Source organism: Oncorhynchus gorbuscha, linkage group LG05, assembly GCF_021184085.1.
Source record: "Oncorhynchus gorbuscha isolate QuinsamMale2020 ecotype Even-year linkage group LG05, OgorEven_v1.0, whole genome shotgun sequence".
Lineage (NCBI taxonomy): Eukaryota > Metazoa > Chordata > Actinopteri > Salmoniformes > Salmonidae > Oncorhynchus > Oncorhynchus gorbuscha.
The window spans coordinates 52,476,402-52,492,373 of NC_060177.1; the positions used below are offsets into that span (position 1 = coordinate 52,476,402).

A 15,972-nucleotide genomic window follows, 5' to 3' on the forward strand; every position below is an offset into this window, starting at 1 on the left:
TTTCACCAACGCAGTATTGTAAACACATCGTTCATGGCCCGGTGTGTGTGCAACCTTTTTTGAACAGCTTTGACAGTGCTACTGATAGTAGTGGTAGCTCTTGGCTTGCACTTACAAATTCAGCACACACAACATTATAATAGAATTGTGTTTTTTGATGTGTCAAATTGTGTTATATGACATGATCTCTTTTTGACACGCAAAGACCCAAACAGTGTTCAATGTGCCTCACCCTAATAATTTGGTATAGCACCTCTTAATTTTGCCTACTGTTCTGACTTTGTGGTGCACATATAGCCTATAACCTGTTTTAGAGAAATGTAATTGAATATTGTAAGAGCTTCCATTGTCTGTTTATATGCCCCCTTTATTTATCCTACGGTTCTGACTTGTACACTGTAAGAACAGCCCATGTTCTGAATTCTATCGCTGTACATTTCAAGTGCTGAACAAATAGTTATATTGACTACGTCTGTCATTGCTTGCTCATTAATGTCTTAATCGAAATTAAAGATTGTCTCTTATCTGCTTGTCATCCCCTTATGCCATAGTTTGTACATCTCAATTGTCAGTAGAAACCACATTTGTTTAAGCAAGTCAGCCATATCAGCTATGTATTTTTTTAAACGGCAGTAAATGAGGCTGAATGAACTGTTTCGCTGCCAGACAAGGCTACGCTGAAAGCCAGGTGTAGCAGTGGTAAGGTGTTGGGACAGCTTTATATAGGACTTAACAGTTGGTAGGCACCGTTTGTCACATTTATAGTGCAATTCATGTATTGTTTAGTGGTGTGTAAAGGCTTTGCTGGCATGCATCCCAAATGTTTTTATTTTGCCCCACCAATATTTACATGCTAAAAATTGACACTGTATAGGATAAATCAAATGCATTTAGAAACACAAAAACTATATAGGCTAAAGGTTACAAATTAGGGGGCATGATTTGTTAACATAATTGTAATCCAAACCCAACGTTCATGTACTAGTGACGCGCTGAGGTTCCAAACTCCGTTTTAGATGAGACTGACTTTATGACCAAAATTATTATATTTACAATTTGTAGTCAAATTTGACACTACAACACATGATTCAGACTCCTATCGATGCCATTTTCAAAGGGATTTGTTGGTTTTTAGGATGCAGTCGTATTCTAGACAGTGACGGCTTGCTGCTGAGTAAAGTCAACTCTACGGTTGCTCCTACATCACCGCGTGTTCATGTAGTGGAGGATCTGGTTGTCGATGGCCATTGGTCAGGATCTCAGAGAACTGAAGTGAGAGGGATTCTGAATTTGTTTAGTGACCATCTGGTGAAAGGCAGATTATAAAAAATGTGCTGTGTCTTTAAGAGTTGAGGAGCGAGAGCTGGCAGTGAGGCCCTATGTTGAGCCCAACTTAATCATAGACTTGGAAAGGCTGCCAGATGTAGCACAGCAGCAAGCAGAACACAGCACAGCAGCCCCTGCAAAACCAGGCATCGCTACTCACTCTGGTAGGCGTGAGACGAGGCTAGGTTTCAGTGCCTCACTTGATTCTACATCCGCAAGCACACAAACACAATTGGCAGAGAGGAGCATGCCTCATTCGGTGCTTTGAAGTTATGGAGTTGGACAACGCGGCCGAACTGGGGAGCTACAATGGTAAGGGCAACTTGTTAAATCAAGCAGACAACCTGTTGAAGTCTGCCTCTGTCCCCGTGGCAATGGGAGCTTTGAGATCAGCAAGATCGGCTGTTCTCTTTGTGCTTCATTTTCACTCATTTCCAGATTGGAGTTCTAGTGAAGTGGGGTTGTTTGCTGTTGATGCAGATTGCATGTGGAATTCCTATGAATCAGATGTTTTGTTCGAGTAGACAGAGCAGATGCCGGGGGGTTACTAATACTGTAATCAAGAGGATGTTTGACATTACTAGGAATAATTCTTAGTCCATGTGAATGCTTTAGTCAAAAAAAAGTGAGTGGACACTTTTAGCTTATAATGCCTGTACAAAGAGATCCATATAAATATTATTCTGTCTCAGAATAAATTCAAGCAATCCTTGCCGCAACTGGATTTCCACTCTGTACTCTGTGGGCTGAATGACCCATACAAATCTGGTTATGCGTCTTCTAAAGAATAGCATGAATATTGTGCAAAGTGCGCAGCACCGGTTCAAGTGTGAGTACGTGTAGGAGTCGTTACATTTTTGAGAAGGGAGAAGTAATTGTTTGCCTTGAAAGCTTGTACATGTATAATATTTTCAGGAGAACAACTGTTCAATGAACGGTTGAGGATAAATTCTACTTTGTATTAAATACCCATCAACTTAGTGTGGCTTTAGTTCCAACATGAGTCCAGGTTAGAATATTTCCAGAGCCACACTTGGCTGACTTGGATTTATTCCGTTTTATTAGCCGGGCTCTGTGCCACTAACAGTTGTCACGAGAATACCATACCAAAACCACTGTTTGGTCCAACCTTCCTTGGAAATATTAAAATCCCACAACTATCTGCTTCATCCAATTTGAAGTAATTGTCTATCTACAGTACACACTCTAGTATGGGTTAGAATAGCCATCCATCCTGATGCTCAGACGGTCTTCCTCTAGTGTAAAATTGTCTGTGTTCCAAACAACCCTTGATGCACCAGTATGTAATCTAGACACCCCTTTGTTCATGACTGCCAGGTAAGCTTTTTTTGTGTGACTGCCAATGAATTCATGTCAGTTCCCTGATATGATCAACCCATTTTCTTATACTGTTCTTTAGTACGTTAGCGTTTGAATGAGTTTGAAGGGAGACATCAACCTATTTTTCTATTTAACATGCCCCATGGTTAATGTGAATGCATATTTTTGCATTTCTTAGCTTCACGAGCATGCAATGTTGTGGTGTGATGAATAATGAATTTTATTAGCACTTGCAGGAGTCACTGTCAGTACGAGAATATCCTTGCGAACAGTCTAGAAAGATACTGGTATGGGCCTTTTTGATGACTACTATGGCTGAAAAACACAATCATCAATTCCTCCTCAAATGTGAAATATCGATATCAACAGTCAATTTTGACATAATGCTATCTCATCGTTCTCTAAAGTATGCAGAACTATTTGTTTTGTTAACACTGTAAGGGATTACATGCTCCAGACAGCCTGCATTAGCCCTAGATGTAACACAAGGAGTTAGCATAATCCTGATGACATATCAAAATTGACAATCTGCTTTAGCATGAAATTAGAGTCAACATTTTAATGCTGTGTTGCAATGACGAGTTGACGATTGCCTAGAGATGGGACAATAAAGCGACAATGATCGATACCAATCACTTATCGCAGGCATTTTGCTGATATTGTTCTTTACGATAAATAGCCTATACTACAGAAATAGGAAGCTTGAAATGAAATAAGTTTGCTAATAATATTACTTAATTAATATTGAGGGATTGTTAAAATGGTACAATTGATGGCTACAACCAATAAATGTAAGTCGTTTAAAGGGTAATAAAAACAAAGGTGTACATTAACGTTATAAACATGTTGTTCTGTTTATCATTATCGCGGCAATCTGTCCATATTGTCCAGCTCTACAATAGCCTATGATGAATTTGTTATTTTAGTTTGAGAGATGATATCAAACTTGATTTGTCACATGCGAAATACACAATTTCACCTTAACGTGAAATGCTTACTCACAAGCCCTTAACTCTTCTTGAACTGCACTGTTGGTTAAGGAAATATTTACCAAATAATCTAAAGTAAAAAATAACACACAAAAAAATAACAATAACGAGGCTATACACAGGGAGTACCGGTACCGAGTCAATGTCGGGGGTACAAGTTAGTTGAGGTCATTTGAACATGTAGGTTGGGGTGAAGTGACTATGCATAGATAATAAACAGCGAGTAGCAGCAGTGTACAAAACAAATAGGGGGGGGGGTGTCAATGTAATAGTCCGGTGGCCATTTTGATTTTATTGTTCAGCAGTCTTATGGATTGGGGGTAGAAACTGTTGAGGGTAGGAGCCTTTTGGTCCTAGACTTGGCGCCCTGGTACCACTTGCCGTGCGGTAGCAGAGACATCAGTCTATGGCTTGGTTGATTGGAGTGTCTGACAATTTGTTGGCCTTTCCTCTACCCCACCTATTATATCGGTCCTGGATGTTAGGAAGCTTGGCCCTGGTGATATACGGGGCTGTACGCACTACCCTCTGTTGTGCCTTGCAGTCAGATGCCGAGCAGTTGCCATACCAGGCGGTGATGCAACCGATCAGGACGCTCTCGATGGTGCAGCTGAGGATCTGGATCTTAACTATTGTTGGGGAAGCCGAACACATTTTTGGGAGAGGTTCTCTTCTGCACAGTTGAACCGATCCAGTAAATGTGGAGGAGGAGTTAAGATGGTGTGTCGCCTTGTTAACGTCCAAAAGTGGAAGTTGCGTCACAGGCTCTCTTTAATTTCCCCTGAAAACAGGATGCAAACAGTTGTTTACCGGCCCCGCAGAGGGTACTGTTGGGGAGAAAGAACAGATGTACATACCTCAGTGGCATTACACTTGGGTCCCATCTGTTGTTCATCTTGTCATTTAGATGTCTCCCTAGTAACCAAAGTTGTCATATTCACTGCCAACATTTGGATACAGGATGTCTTACAAGCCGAAAACCAAAGAACCTAACCACTCGGGCGTATTGCAAACATAATCAAAAAAGTATAAAATTGTAATGTGTTGTATGGCGGCTTACAAAAATCTCCCATGTTTTAACTTTTTTTTTAATGCAAGTTAACAAGTTTTTATCCCCTCTTACATGGAAGGAAATGTCTGCTCGGGATGAGTCCCCCCTCCAGATTGAACAATTATTCCAGTGTACATAAGTGTCTGCCTTATTTCTGTGACCAAAAACACACAGTTTTTGTACCAAATAGAAATCTATTTGCATATTGTATCAATTACAATGCCCTCAAAAAACATGGTACGGCTTGCTAATGCCATTTGAGTTTAAAATGGCAGTGAATCCCAGCAAGCTCTGAAATATAGTGTAAAAAAAGATGAGGATGACATTTTATTGGGTCCCAGTCCATTTTCGCTCTCTTGAAAAGAAAACCGCTTGCCTCTGAATTTAATGGGATGACTGACTGAACAATGGTGCACTTCTTTTTGACTCAACTTTGTGGGAGTTGAACTGCGTAGATGCATTACGTACCTAGCTTTAAACTGACAGATGTTACATTTCAACCTTTTTTTAGTCTATATTTTGCGATGGTATATTTTGTGTTTCTAAATCCACGTGGTTTATCCTGTACTGTTGTGAAAGCATGTTTGACATGAAGGCTAGCTGACATCTGCTCTTCCCATGTTACGAAGGTGAAAAGATGAGGCTGCCACTTCTCAATTTTAACGTCATTCTTCGGCTTGTCTTTGAATCAAGTAACAAGTCTAAGCTGTCGTTGCTCATGCTATGTGCTTCTGTGGTTTTACTTTGGCACTTCAATTCACCTTGAAGGCAAGGGAGTGATTCAGCAGATTTTACATTTCTATGAAATGTTTGCAGTAATGATAAGGGTCCTTTTCAGCGCAGTTGTATTTGAGCGGACTAACTGATTTTAGTTGTCAAATATGAAGTTTGACTAAATTATACTACAAGGTTTGACAAAATATTGCCCTTGGTGTGAAATATTTGACCTGTTGGACTGTTGAGCTTTCGAAGACGGACGGACAGACGGGGGCTCGTGCTCCATCTTTGACATATTAACATGTAAAAGCATGTGGGCTTGTGACATTTGAAGTTCGAATTCCTTCGGCGAGGGCTCCGCTAGCCGTCATAACGTCAGGGCAATTTGCTGACCTCACATGCTGCACACAAGTGTCTTTGTCTGTAAAAAAGCAGCTGTATAAATCCTCTGCCCAATCTTCTCTGTTTCTATAGTCCTCCGCTCAGGAAGTTCTGTCTCGCACAGCTTGTTAGGCCAATAGACTGGAGTGCACCATGCAGTGAGAGACAATGCTAGACTCATAGCAATGGGCTGTAGACCAGGCGACGGCGTCAGACCAGAGATGCAGGCCAGTCCTTAGCCATTTTTCACCCTCCTATTTATACTCATTATACATGTTTTACTGGGCTTTTTTTTGTCTAGCCAAGAGATCCAGGGCTGGAAGTATAATGCCCTATAGTTGCTTAAAGCCCAGTGGATTGCTGGGATTAAAAATAGGAACAGTTTCATAAACGTTCACGTCTGCAGTCCATAAACAATGTACAAGTTCAGACATACCAGTTGCAGTGACAGCATAGAAAGAAAATTATTATTTTACAAACATTACCCCTCTTTATGGACCATGAAGCTCCCTTGTTCAAGAGACTGGATAAAAAAACTTCCCAAAAACAAGGCCATATTTTTTTTTAAAGCCCTGTATTATTATCAATCTTATGTAAGTGAAAAAATGATACATTTCACTGTGTCTCTTTTTAAAGGGTCAAGCCACAGTTGAAACAATAAAGTGTCGTCACTGTTTTGGTAAAACGTAGAGGGGTGGGCCTGGAGGAAATATGTAACCACTCTCAAATTCATAGACAGAGCTATGGACTGACCATCCATGATATCACAATCGCTTTAACCAATATTTGAGGCTAGCACATTTGGTACCTTGGAAGTTGTGGGAACATATGTTTTTGGTTTGCCATTGGTTCTGGGAACGAAGCCATAAGTTTCCCGACCGGTAAAACTGAATGCTTTTTTAAACATTCTGAGAATGGAAGTGAACTTTTCTCCAGTTCTGGGAATGTACATTTTTAGGTTGCAGGGGGGTTCTGAGGAAGGTTCCCTAAACTATTTCCTGGGAGGTTTTATAAAAGTCCTGAGAATGGAATTTATAGGTTATTTGAAGGAAATTAAATACATTTTCTGAGAACATTCTCTAAAAGTTTTGAATATAATGTAAAGGTTATTTGGAGGTTTTTCTTAACTTTCACTGAATGTTTCAATAAGACTTAATAAACCTGCTATCTTAGTTTGGGTTAAAGGTAAACATCACTTTTTTTAACTTCATATTCAAAATCTCCAGTACCACCCCAAAATCAACATATGTGAAAATGGCTATGTTTCTATGCTTTGTAGTAAACATCATCAATCAATTAGTAGACAACTAGTAGGCAATGCCTACTCACAATTGGTAAAGATCACATGAATAAGAAAACATAGAAACGCAGCATTTTCACATGTTGGGATTGGGCTGGAGAAGATGAATATGAAGTTGAAAAATGTGGACTTTTCCCTTTAGCTGTTCAGAACTCCAAGCACAGATGGGACAAATGTAAATGAATTTGCTTAGGCATTAATCATGCAAACACATTTCTTTTTATTTTGGCACGGTGTCATTGAGATTCAAACCTGTGATATTCTGTTCTCTGGCTTTGGAATTAGTCCTCTGCTAGCAAGCCATGTTTTTTTAAACTCCTACAAAGCTGTTCATTTTTGTTTATTAAAACAGACCCCAATTCAATGGAAACACTCATTAGGATCAGGAGTGGCCAATTAGTGGGCCAATACACCTAAATAGGCTTGGGTGGTATCCATATTCTCATACCTTCAAACCAACCTTGTGCCATACCGGGATATTCTGTAATTGTCAACGGTGGGTGTAGCTGGTGCATGGAAGTCAGGCGCAGGAGAGCAGAGATGAGTGAACCTGAAGCACTTGACTGAGGCAAATAGTAAGACCAGAACGCAACAGCGCCACCAAAACCAAATGCCCAAAATGAGTAAGGCAGCACAAAGTACTGCCAACAAAGTACAGGCTGCCACAAAACACAGGTAATACATCAAACGTGGCGCTAACCAGCCGGAAGCGTGCCAATCTCGACAAATAAGCAATACCTCACACATACATGGAGGAAACAGGGGGCTAAATACACATAGTAATTATGAGACGTAAACAAGGTGTGCAGGAAAACAAGACGAAACAAATGGAAAATGAAAGGTGGAGCGACGACGTCGACCGCCGAACGCCACCCGAACAAGGAGAGGGACCGACTTCGGCGGAAGTCGTGACAGTAATACTGGCACTGAACACAATGGGTGCAGTTTTTGAACCCCACAGCCTCTAATCCAAAGGTTAACAATGCTAACAAGTAGATGTAAAAATCCCATAGAGAATGCTAATGAGCGCTTTTCGAACATTTTGTACAGTCTCTGACCTAAACTATTTTCAGGACAGACATCACAGCTCAAAAAGTTAGAGAAGTATCAAAAAAATGCTACTCGCAGTTTGGTGCATGCACAAAACAATTATTAAACAGCAAGGATCTAGATCTAGGAGGGGATTCTCTGCTGTTACCAAGAGAAACTTGATTTTGGATGAAGCGAACTAGCTACTAAATTAGCAAACCAAATGCACAACTGCAGAGCATTTGTCACATTTTAGACAGTTAAGTTATAACATATCCAGCTGGCGTGTGTGTGTATATATATTAGTATACTGCCCAAGCTTACACTTTAACGCACTTAACAAGATAAAGGACAGAGTTTTGTTGTCACTGAGAACGGAATCTATTTTTTTTAAATAACGTTCTTTGAACGTTACTAATGTTTTCTTGTGGTTTTTATGGAACATTTTCTTAATGTTCTGAGAACATGACTTGAAATAGAACCCAGAGGAAACCAGTCAAACATTATGCTGAAGTATTGTAATTCCCACAGAAGAATGTTGCTTCTTAATGTTCTCTGAACTAGTACATTGCCAAAATTGAAATGAAATGTAACCATGTTAGAACTTTTTAAGATGCATCCAGTTAAAGTAAGAAATATATATTTTGTCAAGTTCCTTAAATGTGCTGAGAATCTTCCAAAGCCAATAAACTATCCTGCACAATTCCCAGAAAGTTATGGGAAGGTTGTATGCAAAACAACCATATGACAATGACATTCTCACAAAACTCTTAAACATATGGTTCTCAGACTGTTAAGTGCTAGCTTGGTATACAGTGTTTGTTTACATGTACTTCTTACAAACATTGGAGTAAAACAAGTTTATATTTTGGGTTCTGATGGGGTTCGACAGTTGAACTATATTTATAAGTTTATATTATACATACACAGTATAGTGTATATACACAAAAGTATGTGGACAGTCCTTCAAATTAGTGGATTAGACTATTTCAGCCACAACCGTTGTTGACAGGTGTATAAAATTGAGCACACAGCCCTGCCATCTCCATAGACATTGGCAGTAGAATGGCCTTACTGAAGAGCTCTGTGACTTTCAACGTGGCACCATCATGAGATACCACCTTTCCAACAAGACAGTTCGTCAAATTTTGCCCTGCTAGAGATGCCCCGGGCGGTCAACTGTAAGTGCTGTTGTTGCTGTTAGACATTTATACTTCACAATAACGGCTCAGCTGCGAAGTGGTAGGCCACTCTAGCTCACAGAATGGGACTGCTGAAGCGCATAGCACCTAAAAATTGTCTGTCCTCGGTTGTAACACTCACTACCATGTTCCAAACTGCCTTTGGAAGCAAAGTCAGCCCAAAAACTGTTTGCCGCCATTGGACTCTGGAGCAGTGGAAACACGTTCTCTGAGGTGATGAATCACGCTTCACCATCTGGCAGTCCGGCGGACGAATCTGGGTTTGGTGGATGCCAGAAGAACACTAGCTGCCCCAATGAATAGTGCCAACTGTAAAGTTTGGTGGAGGAGGAATAATGGTCTGGGACTGTTTTTCATGGTTCGGGATAGGACCCTTAGTTTCAGCGAAGGGAAATCTTAACGCTACAGCATACAATGACATTCTAGACGGTTCTGAGCATCCAACTTTGTGGCAACCGTATGGGGAATGCACTTTTCTGTTTCAACATGACAATGCCCCGTGCACAGATGTCCATACAGAAATTGTTTGTCGAGATTGGTATGGAGGAACTTGACTGGCCTGCACAGAGCCCTGACCTCAACCCCATCGAAACCTTTCAGATGAATTGGAACGCTGACTGTGAGCCAGGTCTAATCGCCCAACATCAGTGCCTAAGCTCACTAATGCTCTTGTTACCTCACTAGTCCCTGCAGAAATGTTCCAACATCTAGTGGAAAGCCATCGCAGAAGAGTGGAGGCTGTTATAGCAGCAAAGGGGGGACCAACTCCATATTAATGCCCATGATTTTGGAATGAGATGTTCGTGCATGTGTCCACATACTTTTGGTAATGTACTGTATCAATAATTTAGAAGTCCAAATATTGCCCCTTTTTTTTAAGCACATTTCACAAGGCTTGTGAAGCCTGCCTTCTCAGTTGTAACTGGTACTTTAGAGCGGGACTTCAGGTCCAGGGTCAGCTTGGGCCTATTCACTCTATACTCTGTCCTCTGATTGGCTCTTCTAAGCCAGGAATGTAGCTCTCTGCAGCATTTGTTCCCCTGAATGCCACAGAGGGAGAGAGTATTTCTGTAACCCAGTACCCAAACAGCTCCTGAATAGAAAAATGCCCTTTCTTTACTCTTGAAAGAGGGAGGGACAGAACTCGGAGAAGCAATCTTGACTTTGTCACGGGTGCTCCTGTGACTGCCTCTGAGTTGAGAGGAGGGGAAATGGCATGGGACATTTTGGATTGCTCCAATTTACTATTCAGCTTTCAGAGGAAGTCACTCTCTCTCTCTCTCTCTCTTCCTTTGAAGTGAGAAATTAGAAAAAGTCCTCTGAAGTTTTCCTTCATCCATACACTTCTCACGTGTGATCTTTTGCAAAAACAAAAATCGCAGGCCATGTGTGCGAGAGGTTCTTATTTCTTTGTGGGAGACGGACATGCGTTGCAGTGAAATCCACAGGTGGTTGGAATGCACAGTACAGCACAACTCCAGAGTCGGCAATGCTTCTAAATGCTTTGTTTTCAAATCTAGTTTACCGCCAATGTAATGCCAGTATAGAAATGACAGCAGGTTGCTCTTCGATCATGCCAAGTTGTGACTTCACCCCACATAAGTCACCACAAAGTGAAGTTCTTCTTTGCAGTATGTTTTGTATAATCCTCCATCAGTAGTCACATTTCAATACTCTGAAACAAGCCACGGAAATGTGGCAAGGCTGTAAGAGCCCGTGAACTTTAGTGAAACCATGGGGAATGAGGATTTTTTTTGTTACATGTATTCTTTTGCTGTTTGCTTTATGTGCTGTGTTGAAGTGCGTTTCTCTTAAATGTTTTTCAAATTTGGTTGGTTGCTGTATGTACATGACACCCTATCTAGTGATTTGTGTGTTTAGAATTTTGTCTCTTGACTGCTCTCATCAATGTACACTGGCTCAGAATCATACTGCTTTGCAGAAACAACAGTTCTCTACCAGTTTACCACCAACTGGCTCGAGAAGGTGCCTCTAGAGAGAAAGTACACCACTGCTTATTATCCTCCCATCAGGGCATTATTTCCGCAAACTTTTTCCACCCTGGGTTTTAGAATAATCCATTCCTTTACTAAACTCACTCACTCCTAGAATCTTCTCTGTGCTCAAACAGAAAGCTAGAAATTTAGCTTAGATGATAAGTTAAAGGATATTCACCCATTTTGAATGTTATATTGTTATATTGTTTTTGTGCATCTGAGCAATGTTCTATTGACTCCTAAGATGTTTTCACGTGTATCTGAGCTAATCGCCGTTCAAGCAGGCAGAAAGACAGTGTCACGCCCTGACCTTAGATCCCTTTAATTCTCTATTTGGTTCGGTCAGAGTGTGACCAGAGTGTAACTAAGGTGGGCAATCTGTTCCCCATACCAAGCCTCCAGTTACAATCCATGGCACAAAGCATCCAGTGACGATCCGGAGGCTCTGGCGACGACGATGCCCACCCGGACCCTCCCCTATAGGTTCAGGTTTGCGGCCGGAATCCGTACCTTTGGGGTGTACTGTCACGCCCTGACCTTAAGAGTTCCTTTTTATTCTCTATTTGGTTAGGTCAGGGTGTGACTAGGGTGGGCAATCTATGTATTCTATTTCTTTGTTGGCCGGGAATGGTTCCCAATCAGAGGCAGCTGTCTATCGTTGTCTCTGATAGGGGATCATACTTAGGTAGCCTTTTTCCACCTGTAGTTTGTGGGATCTTGTTTTTGGTACTGTGCTGTTTAGCCCTACTAGACGTTTTGTATTTGTTTGTTTTTTTCGGTGTTCATTTAATAAATTAAAACGTACGCTGCACCTTGGTCCGATCCTTCCATCGACGAACATAACATACAGCCAGTATGATGAGTTTTGCATCATATGCTCAGGAACTTGGGGAACGTTTCAGAAATGTTGCAACCCTAATCTTTACATGTAGACACACCGTCAGCATGGTAATGATAAGATTTCTAATCCAGATGAAGGCTTTGACTGTCTTTTCATCCTAAAACAACCGTCTGTGATGAGTGTAGCTAGAATACCATCAATGTTAATCTGAAGATTTTAAGATAAAGCTTGTGCTGTGAATAGGTTGTTCCACGGGATTAATATAGGAACATTTAATGCAATGTTGTGTATAATGCCTGATTCTGTCTGGCTCTGACTTAAAGGCTGATTTGGTGTGGGAAGTTAGCTGCTTCAGTAGGTGACAGACCCAATGTTAGTCCTGGCAAATGGAGTCCTCAGATTTTTTGGATGTTGTACTGTAGGTGTTCATCGTTTTTTTTTAAACCTTTTTTGTAAAAAATAAATAAATATAGTTATAACACGAGAAAAAGGAATGCAAGCCAATGGAGAGTGAGCACACGGCCTGGAATTTGCACTGAAGCGTAAGCAAAGTTTTCGTTGGCCAGAGCTTGGTGGAGTAATAAGCTGATCACTGGAGTTTAGAATAATCCTTAATTTGGTATCACCTAATTAGATTTGAGTATAACGATATCCTTCACTGTAATGGTGAAGATCAGTCTCAAGTAGAACCATCTTGGATTTGAAAGCCAACCGTTTGGCTTTCTGAGGGTATATCTCTACTGCATGTATTTTGGATGATTTACAGGCTAATTTCTCACATTGGCCATACTCGACTACTAAAAAGATTGGAACAGCATGCAGACTCAAGTAGGTCACCCAGAAGACAATTTCTGCAGCATGGCATGAAACACCTCTGTCTATATTTCTGGCCTGGCCTCTGCTTTAAACGATGACGGCTTTTGGAACACGAATGATTTGATCAAACTCCAGAGATTAGTTTTGTTTTTGGAAGAGCAGAGTTGTGGAGCATTCGGGGCCCCCAGGCTTTTCACGGAGAAGCCTTTCACGGCAGCAGCGGGCAGGCAGGAGGGAGCAGCACTAGGTTTGAAGGAGCATACCAGACTGAGGGGTGGGTGACTGAGTGTATGTGACATGTTAAAGAGGGCTAGAATTCCAAAGGGTTTGATCCTATTACAGCTGTATTGCTATTCGCTCCAGGGGCATGAATTGCATTTATGAAGGGGGGAAAAACGACCAACTGAAAGATGTCCCTGTCAAGGCGTCATGTGTCCTCTAAACTGCTTGCAGCATGGCAGGGATGTTTTTAGGGGCTGGAGGTTGTTGGAAAATGATTTAAGAGATGCATGTTAGGGAGATTACGAATATATTTTTTGTCCTTAATTGTTTTTGTGAGTATGAACATGTATTTGTGCAGCATTGTTTATGTATTAACACTAGACAGGACACACTAGCTTATTACTGCAGTATTGGCCATATACATGGAGTGTACAAAACATATTTTGGTATTGTCCATATGTAGATAATTTTTGGTCATAGGTCCAGGAATGGCTGAAGAATTGCAACATTTGCCTAGAACTAACACTACAGATAGCCTTCCGGAGACACCTGAAACCCCACCTCTTTAAGGAATACCTAGGATAGGATAAAGTAATCCTTCTCACCCCCCTTAAAAGATTTAGATGCACTATTGTAAAGTGGCTGTTCCACTGGATGTCATAAGGTGAATGCACCAATTTGTAAGTCGCTCTGGATAAGAGCGTCTGCTAAATGACTTAAATGTAAATGTAAATGATAGCAATACTGGGTGATTTGAAAAGCCATAGTCAATCAATCAATAATATAATAATTATTTTAGCAAAAATGTTTATTTTTCATTTACAATCTGTAGAAGCTATGACAATAGGAAGGTTAAATTATTTTGTGAAGCATCACAGCACAGTTGAAAAATATATGGCAAGTAGAAATCGAAAATGGATGATGTTGAGAGAGATGGGAGGGGTTATATAATAATAATAATAATTATAATATATGCCATTTAGCAGACGCTTTTATCCAAAGCGACTTACAGTAATGTGTGCATACATTCTACGTATGGGTGGTCCCGGGGATCGAACCCACTACCCTGGCGTTACAAGCGCCATGCTCTACCAACTGAGCTACAGAAGGGTGGGACTAATAAACAATGTAAGACATACGGGATCTGTAAAATGTATATAGGTTTGGAACTTTTGTGAAATAGCATAGTTACAAATAGAAATCATCAAACTGGATGGACATCAGAAATGGAGGAAGGACTAAGAACAAACAAGAGAGAACTATTGTAAAGTAGACTGTGTCTGTAGAGTATGTATAAGATGTATCGATTGAAGGTAGAAGCAGAAGTGTTTATTAGTTTACTCCCAATTGGGGGATCGGCGGAAGGGTTTGCGGGGAATAATAATAAAGGTATATTCTTTAAAAAAGTATGTATGTGTGTATATATATGCATGCGTGTATGGATATATATATATTTACCCCAAAAATATGGGGGATTGGAAATGACACCCAAAGTCTGTATGCCAGGGGCTCTCCAACCCTGTTCCTGGAGCTACCCAGTGCTTATTTTGGGAAACCAAGTGAAATCATTTCGGGAACATTGATAGTAACATGATTTCGCAAAAAAAACATATTTCACTAAACTGTTGACGGACAGCTTCTGCATGCCCAAGGAAGGAATAACGGCGAGATAGGAGATGGAAACGCATGGTGGTGGATATTCGGTATTGCTAAAGGCAATGTGCTACCCAATTAATTCTGAAAATATAAAACTTTCCCTACTCAAAATCAAATACAAATTCACTATAATTGTAGGCTACCTATAAGCCACTCTGCACAAGCAATGAACCAACAGCATCGCCTAGGGCTTTACGTTCTCTCCCAGACTCATGGATAGACATTTTGGAGCCTAGGATAAGGTAATGAGTCTACCCAGTATGCATAATGATACAGTCCACACTCAAAGACGATTACTCTAATTTATTTATAATTTTGGAGAATAGGCTAGCCGCTAGACCAATTATGTACCAAAGACATCTTAAATCATTTTAGTTTTATGTTTTTCTGCCATGCGTAATATGTGGTAGGCTATGTATTGTATAAGGCAGAATCATAACTGTATAAAACATTTGACAAAACTCTGTCTTGTCTCAAGCCTATACTTATGTAAAAGCTCTGTGTATGGGTGTTTTGTATTAATCATCACCTTAGAAAGCACTGTCCATTTCATTGTGACAATGACCATGTTTTACAATCAGTTTCAACTTGCTTTTGAACTAATTTTTTTCAAATTGATCATTACAGTGTTTTAAAAGCAGGTACTGTTTTTATGTGTGTGATTTCTTTTTGTGATTTTTTTATTTTTGTTGTTTTGCCTTGATGTCAGAGTGAGCAGAGGGACAATAGAGCCCTGCGTACCAGACCATTAGAACCTGATTGTCATTAGCAAGTTGGGTACTAACAAAGCATGTCTAGAGTGTATAAATGGAGATTACCATGACTCAATGGTCACCTGGAATTCTACTGTGGTCATGACTCGTGACTGCCGGTGTCGTGGTAAAACAGTCGCCACAACAGCCCTAACCATAACCCATTCAAAGGCACTTAAATATTTTGTCTTGTCAATTCACCCACTGAATGGCGCACACACAATCCATAGCTGTGTTCGAATACTCATATTAACCGCAATAACGGACTATTTGTGAAGTGAATTGAGTATATTGTATGCTTATTGGCATACTAACTATATCCATATTGTGACCAAAAGTTCCCTGATGTCGT

The 15,972-nt window shown here is 40.5% G+C and overlaps 1 protein-coding gene across 2 annotated transcripts in view; it reads left to right on the plus strand.

The window, feature by feature from the left end:
* Positions 1-1,462: 1,462 nt before the first annotated feature.
* The window catches only part of LOC124036023 (disabled homolog 2-interacting protein-like), a 105,419-nt gene continuing 90,909 nt past the window's right edge, over positions 1,463-15,972 (plus strand). The window contains exon 1 of one of the 2 annotated variants that reach the window (XM_046350077.1): positions 1,463-1,638. In XM_046350077.1, coding sequence (XP_046206033.1) covers positions 1,599-1,638 — 40 coding nt within the window. In that variant the 5' untranslated portion in view covers positions 1,463-1,598. The remainder of the gene's footprint in view (positions 1,639-15,972) is intronic. The other variant, XM_046350076.1, reaches the window with a different exon arrangement.